At 59.4% G+C, this 6,971-nt stretch overlaps 1 protein-coding gene across 1 annotated transcript; it reads right to left on the minus strand.

Annotated features, from left to right (window-relative positions):
* Positions 1-480: 480 nt before the first annotated feature.
* On the minus strand, positions 481-2,476 carry FOXC1 (forkhead box C1). Its single transcript, XM_032182617.1, is given in 3 exon segments — positions 481-645; positions 647-762; positions 765-2,476. Coding segments are annotated over 3 exon segments (1,797 nt in total). The 5' UTR covers positions 2,383-2,476; the 3' UTR covers positions 481-582.
* Between the last annotated feature and the right edge of the window lie 4,495 nt (positions 2,477-6,971).

The raw sequence follows: 6,971 nt of genomic DNA on the forward strand, positions 1-6,971 counted from the left end.
CAAAAAAAAAAAAAAAGAAAAAATATTGATAGAATAAGATTAATACAGTTTCCCTTTTTTTATATATAGTGAAAAAAAAAAATCAGCGTTTCAGTCAATTTTCAGGGAAGGGGGGAAACACTTTCTGGCGTTTGGTCCGCAACATCCAACTACAAATTAAAAATAAATTACTATGTCGCAATTTACATTTTAAAACAAGTCCTTGTAAAAGAGGAGGGTCCGGGACGGGGGAGAAAGGGGAGAAGCCGGTACTCTACGCTGGGTTTTTCGCCCCCTTTAAACACAGGGCCTGGCGATACCTTAAGGGCCGGGGCGCACGGGGTGGGAGGGTGAGGTCGGAGGGAGTATTTCTCAAAAGCAAGGAGGAAAAAAACAACAACAACAGAAAAAAAAAAAAAAAAACTTACGTGTTATCGGAGTAACACTGTCCTTTAACAAAACCAAGACATGCTTTGGAGCTGTCTCTGTACAAAGGCTTTTCGCCCGCGCTCTCCTCTCCCTCGGGGCGGCCGCGGGGACCCCCGAGCGGCGTCGGAGGGGGTGAGGGGTGGGTGGGCGTCGGGGCCGGAGGGGGGGGGGCGCTCAGAACTTGCCGCAGTCGTAGACGAAGGCCCCGGAGGTGCGGTAGAGGGGCTGGCTGCCGGGGAAGGCCATCTGACAGCTGCCTCCCCCCGCCCCGCCGCCGCCTCCTCCGCCGCCACCGCCGCCGCCGCCGCCGCCCGGGCCTCCGCCGCTGCCTCCTCCTCCGGGCGAGGCGCTGAGGCCGAGGCGCGGCGCCTCGAAGACCTCCCTGGGGGCGGCGGCGAAGCCTTGCTGCGCCCCCCCGTAGCCCGGCGCGCCCGCCAGCGGGCCCAGCTCCCCCGCCGCCGCCACCGCCGCCGCCGCCGCCGCCGCCGCCGCCGCCTGGTTGAGGTACCAGGAGGCCAGGCGGCCCTGGTGCGGGTGCGGGTGCGGGTGCTGCCCCTCCTGGTGGCCGCCCGCCGCGCCGCCCAGCCCGCCGTGCCCCAGCGCCCCCCCGCCGCCCCCTCCTCCTCCTCCGCCACCTCCTCCGCCGCCGCTGCCCCCCGCTCCGCCGCCCCCCGACGGCAGCGCGTAGTCGGGCAGCGGCTCCTCGGCGGGGCTGGCGGCGGCGGCGGCGGGGGGGGGCAGGTGGCCGGGGGTCCGCTCGGCGCCGCCCGCCGCCGCGTACAGGCTCATGGCTTGCATGTTGCAGTGGTAGGTGGCCGCCGAGGCGGCGGGCTGGCCGCAGGGCGAGCTGTAGACGGAGCTGTGGCCCGGCGAGTAGCCGCCGAGGGACAGGGCCGGGGGGATGCCGCTGCGGGGGGCGGCGGCGGCGGCGGCGGGGGGCAGCAGGCCGGAGCCCAGCTCGGCCGCCCCCTGCGGGGAGCCGCGCAGCGAGGTCATGATGTTGTCCACGCTGAAGCCCGGCCCGTGGTGGTGGTGGTGGTGGTGGGGAGGCGGCGGCGGCGGCGGCGGGGGCGGCGGCGGCGGCGGCTCGGGGGCTTCGAGGCTGAGCGAGCGGGCGGAGGGGAGGGCGCTGCGGGGGCTGCCGCCGCTCGACAGGCTGCTGCTGCTGTCGGGGCTCTCGATTTTGGGCACGGCGCCCAGCGGCGGAGCGGCGCCGGGGGGGGAGCCGGCGTGCGGCGGCGAGGCCGTGCCGTTCTCCGTCTTGATGTCCTGGATGCGGACGGGGGGCGGCGGCGGCGGCGGCGGGGCGCTGCCCCCCCCGGCGGGGCCGCCCTCGGGCTCGACGGCGGCGGCCGAGGCTGCGGCGGGCGGCGGCGGGCGCGGCGGCGGCGGGGCATGGTCCTTGAGGTGCAGGCGGTCCTTGTCCTCCTTGTCCTTGACGGCGTCCTTCTTCTTGAAGCGGCGGCGGCGGCGGAGGAAGCTGCCGTTCTCGAACATGTTGTAGGAGTCCGGGTCGAGGGTCCAGTAGGAGCCCTTGCCGGGCTTCTTGTCGTCGCGGGGCACCTTGACGAAGCACTCGTTGAGGGAGAGGTTGTGGCGGATGCTGTTCTGCCAGCCCTGCTTGTTGTCCCGGTAGAAAGGGAACCGCTCCATGATGAACTGGTAGATCCCGTTCAAGGTGATCTTCTTATCGGGCGCGTTCTGGATGGCCATGGTGATGAGGGCGATGTAGCTGTAGGGCGGCTTCACCATATCCTTGGGCTGCGGCGGCGGCGTGTAGGGCCCGTAGGCTCGGGCCATGCCGCCCGGGTACTGCTCGTGGGCCGGGTGCGAGTACATGCTCATCGGGGCCGGCATGGCCGCGTAGCCCCCGCCGGCCGCCGCGGCGGCGGCTCGGTAGTAGCTCTGCTCGCCGCCGAGGTACGGCACCACTCCCAGGGAGTTGGGGCTGGACACGGAGTAGCGAGCCTGCATGTCCCCCCGGCAGCTTTCGCCCTGCCTCCCCGCCGGCCCGAGCAGCTCGGCCCTTTCCCCTCCACCCCTCCGCCGCTCCGCCGACCGAGCCGCACCGGGCAGCCCCCGGCGGAGCGCGGGGAAACGGGGCACGGAGCCCGACGGCGGCGCCGGGAGGCTCCGCTCCGTCCTCGGCCGCCAAAGCCCACCGGCCCCGGGGGGGGGAGGAGGGGAAAGTCAGAGCCGGGGGGGGAAGCAGAGCCCGGGCCGGGGGGGGAGGCCGAAAGCGTTTTCTCGCAAGAAACCGGCGGAGGGCGAAAAAAGGAATCGCAGCGGAGAAAGCAGCTTCCCAACGCAGAAAGAGTAGTAAGGAAATAAAACCTTCGCGAAGAGGCTCCCACGCTCCCGGTTCCTCGCTCCACGGGGATCTGCAACAAGTTGTCTGCAAAGGAGGGACAAAAGTAGAGGGATGTGTTTTGTTGGCTTTTTTTTTTTTTTTTTTTTTTTTTTGTTAAGCGAGCGGCAGCAGCGGCAAAAAATCCACCTTCCCGGTCTCCCAGTGCAAACTCGCCCTCTCTCTCTCCCTCGCTCGTTTTTCAGTCTCTTTTTCAGTCGCAGGCTGCTTTGCGAAGCATCGGAAAAACTCCTGAACTTTTGAGCATCCGTCACCGCGGCGAGAACTTTTTTACGCACTTACAGTTTTCTCTTTTTTTTTTTTTTCCCTCTCTCTCTCCCCTCTCTCGCTCTCTCTCCTGTTTTTTTTTTTTCTTTTCCTCCTTTTGCAGGCGGCCTGGCTCCGCCCCGCCGAGCTCGGCCGGCCAATGAGAGCCGGGAGACACCCGGGGCTCTGAATGAGGAGGGAAAAAAAAAAAAGAAAAAAAAAAAAAAAAAGCGAGCTTAAAAAAAAAAGAGAGAGAGAGAGGAAAAAAAAAAAAAAAAGACGGGGAAAAAAAAATCCCTGCAGCAGCAGCCCTGGGAGTCGCAGCTCTCGGGGACCGGCCACACACGCTCGCCGGCACACGCGGATCTCCGGGGCACGCGTGGACCCCCCTCGGTCCTGCGCGCGTTTTGCGCGCCCACCCCCACGCCCCCCACCCGCGCAACCCGCCCCGGGCGCACGCAGGACGTGCGCGCATCCACATAGCCCCATATTTAAGCAGTGCACATACACATGGACGTGCTCCCCCGGAGCGCTTCCCACCCACGCGTGCACCCCACTCGCCGCCGCGCGTGTTCCTCCCCTACTTTTATTTTATTTTATTTTATTTTATTTTATTTTATTTTATTTTATTTTATTTTATTTTATTTTATTTTATTTTATTTTATTTTATTTTATTTTATTTTATTTTATTATTTTCACTTTTTCATTTACTTTTTCCTTTTTTTTTTCATTTATTTTTAATTTCTCTTTCATTTTCTTTTTTTTTTTCTTTTTTTTTTTTTTCATTTTACTCTTATTTTTTCCCCCTTCGGACTCGTTCGCCTCCTCTCCCCGCTCCCTCCCGCCGGGCTCTCTCCACCCTTTCCCTCCCGGGGCCGCGGGCAGGCTCCACGCCGCTGCTCCGGCTCGCTCGCTGTTCTCCGAGGGAGGCTCAGCCTCACCTCCCGCGGCATCGGGGACGGTGGAGGAAAGTGCGAGGGGGTTGTGCGGGTGCGGGCGATCGGATGCCCCTGCCCCAGCCCCAGCCCTGCCTCCAGCCGGCCGCCTGCCTGCCCCTGACGTTCCCGAAGGGATCGCATTCCTCCAGCTGACCAGCTCCTGCCGAGTCCTCCCTCCACAGCTCCCTTTTATTACTCAGCCATGAAGGGCTTTCCTCTGACGGCCCGCAAAGAAAGCGCCCGCTGCCTCTGCTGTTTATAAACATGAGCGCCTTGCTTTGTGCCGGGTCTTTAGCTCGCTTGTGCAGGTAAATCTCTGCAGACCTTAGGGGATGCGGCGGAGCGAGCGGCTTCTTTATTTACTGAACGGAGCCGCAGACAGCGCTCTTTTGTTCCTAATCTCTTTCAGAGTGGACTCCGTGGCATATCAGGTGTGTCAAAAGCGAAAAAAAAAAACAACAAAAAAATAATAGGTACAATAAAAGGGATGCTCCTGAAATTGTTTGGCCGGATCTGCCGTAAAGACTTGATTTCTGCGGTTGTTGCCTTTGTTTAAATGTCTAAAAGCGTATTTGGGCTGTCACGAGATGTTTAGAATAACACTTTAACGGGAGCTCAGAGGGAGCGGAGATTGAGGGCTCGGTGATTTATTTTTTAACATTCCCTTTTCGGTTTCTATTGCCTCTCAGCGAAGATTTAATTTTTGAGCTTTAAACACGAGGCGAATCGTAGATAGACGTGCCTGCCCAGCGGCGTGTTTCACCAGTTCTTCGGATATCTGAAATCCAAGCCGGTACTCTTCCTTACCTCCCAGCCTGTACCTCTGCAGCTTCATTAGCGTTAATAATAGATCAGTTAAAGGCAACGAGCTGAAATCTATTTTAAGGGGTGGAATTTGTACGGGAAAGACGTGCCCGCGTGTGTGTGTGTGTGTGACTGGGAGACGAATTGCCTACCCTGAGCTTGTGACACCACCGAAACGTGAAAAGCCCCTTTTGGCTCCCCTGATTTCTCCCCCCCTCCTTTCCCCGCTTTTTACTGTGATCGATTGCTTTGGGGAGTGCGTCTGGGGAGCGTGCTAGAGGTGCATCGTTTGCTAGGTGGTGTTTCCACAGGTCCGTCCTTTGCTCCCAAACACAAACCCGTTGGTTATTCAGTATAGACGTATCTATTTTTAAACGAGATGCAAGTAATGCGAAGGAGGTAATTTATACAGCCCCGTATCTGCTCCTTTTCATATTCAAGCATAACGGGTCTCCTTTTGGTAATAAATGTCAGTCCTTTAATGGTGAATACATTATCCCGTTTAGCCTGTTGTATTTCATCGTCTGGAATCTTTCACCTGCTCCTGCCTAATTACACGTTTTCCCCTTTCCTCCCACCGCTGCAGAATTATTAAATGTGCGAGCACCGGACTGCACGTCGATCCCAACACTTTGTGTTTCCAAAAACTCTTTCTCGCTTTGCTGAAAAGCAAAAAAAAAAAAAAAAAAAAAACAAAAAAAAAAAAAAAAAAAAAAAGAAACGGGGCACTTCAGCACGTTTCCATGCAGCCCAGGTCATCCGGTTTTCCCACGGCGTTACCTGCAGCCAGAAACACTTTCCACCCGCTCCCCGCTCGCTGCCCCGGAGGCGCAGCAGCCGGCCCCTCGCTGCCTTTGCCGTTTTGGCAGGACGGTGCTCACAGCAGCGGGGCTGCCCTCCCGAGCACGCTGCAGTAAGGGCGAGAAGTTTCAGCGCAGGGCAGGGGAGGGGAGGAAGGGTGGGGGGCATTAATCCGGCGCGGGTTTGCATCTGATGCGTTTTGCAACAGCCCCTCCGATTCCCTAATTGCGACCTGACGCAACGCCTGGTGTGTGTTAAGTTGCGTCCCTTACAGCAGCAGGACCCTGCTTTCTCTCCTGGAGGCACAAAAGTCACCATTGTGAGGGTTGTGATTGTGTGTGTGTGTGTGTGTTGGGGGGAAAACAGCCGGGGCTGGGTAGGCTGAGGGCTCACTTTTCCCACTGCCTCCTTGGGCTGCCACCCAGAAAGAGCCTTCAGCTTTTGGGTTTCACCCCCCTGCCTGCTCTCCGGCGCTGGGTTTGGGCAGTGCCCTGGCTTTGTCGCACTCGTCGGGGCCTCTACACGGGCGAGGGGCGCGGAACTGGAGCGGAACCGGAGCGGAGCCGGAGCGGAGCCGGAGCCCCGACGGCAGCGGCGGGCCGGGAGAGCTCCGGCAGCGCTCCGGGGCTTGGCTCGTGTGTGGTCATCCGCAGCCTTATTTATGGGGATGTCAGAAAGAGAGATGACATCGGGGCGGTAGGCGGAGGGGCTGCCGTCTGACCTGGGCAAAACCTAGGTGGACCCACGCTGCTCGCTGGGGGTTGTCCTCTCCTCTGCTCTTTTCTCCCAGACCTGGAGGTGAGCTGCTTGCCAGCCTCGGGCTGTTTATGTTTAGACGTAGTCAGAGCTTCGTTTCTCTCTCCTTCTTTTGGCTCCAACATCACAGCAGCATCCCTGTGACTCCTGAAACCAGCCGCCCGGCTCTTTGCAGCTCAGGATGCAGCTTTCCACGTTCCTGCAACAGCGGGCGACACCGCAGGAGAAAACCGCTTAACAAACATCCTTTCGGGGGGCAGGAGACGGTAACAAATCCCTGCCTCACCGGCTGAAAATCCACCCGAAGCCGAAGCCCCCTCTCCGTTTGCAGCCGCTGGCCACCGCTGACAGCCCCCCCCTGCCCTGCAGGAGCACCTCTGCCCCCTCAGCCCCAGCAATTCAGGCGGGCTCTAAACACAAGGGCTGTTCGCTGCCACTCGGTTAAGCAAACAGGCGTGATTGTTGTTTTGTTAACGTGGGTTAGCAATTTCATAAATAAGCCCGGGTAGTCTTCCAGTCCAGGCTTCTATCTTAAGGCGTAAATAACACAACCCAATACGAAATCGAGCTCTCTGTCCCTTTGGCATCTCCTAGGTTCTCGTTCCTGAACGACAAATAAAGTGCCCTTCGCAGCAAATGCGGCGGCGGTC

This window comes from Aythya fuligula, chromosome 2, assembly GCF_009819795.1.
Source record: "Aythya fuligula isolate bAytFul2 chromosome 2, bAytFul2.pri, whole genome shotgun sequence".
Lineage (NCBI taxonomy): Eukaryota > Metazoa > Chordata > Aves > Anseriformes > Anatidae > Aythya > Aythya fuligula.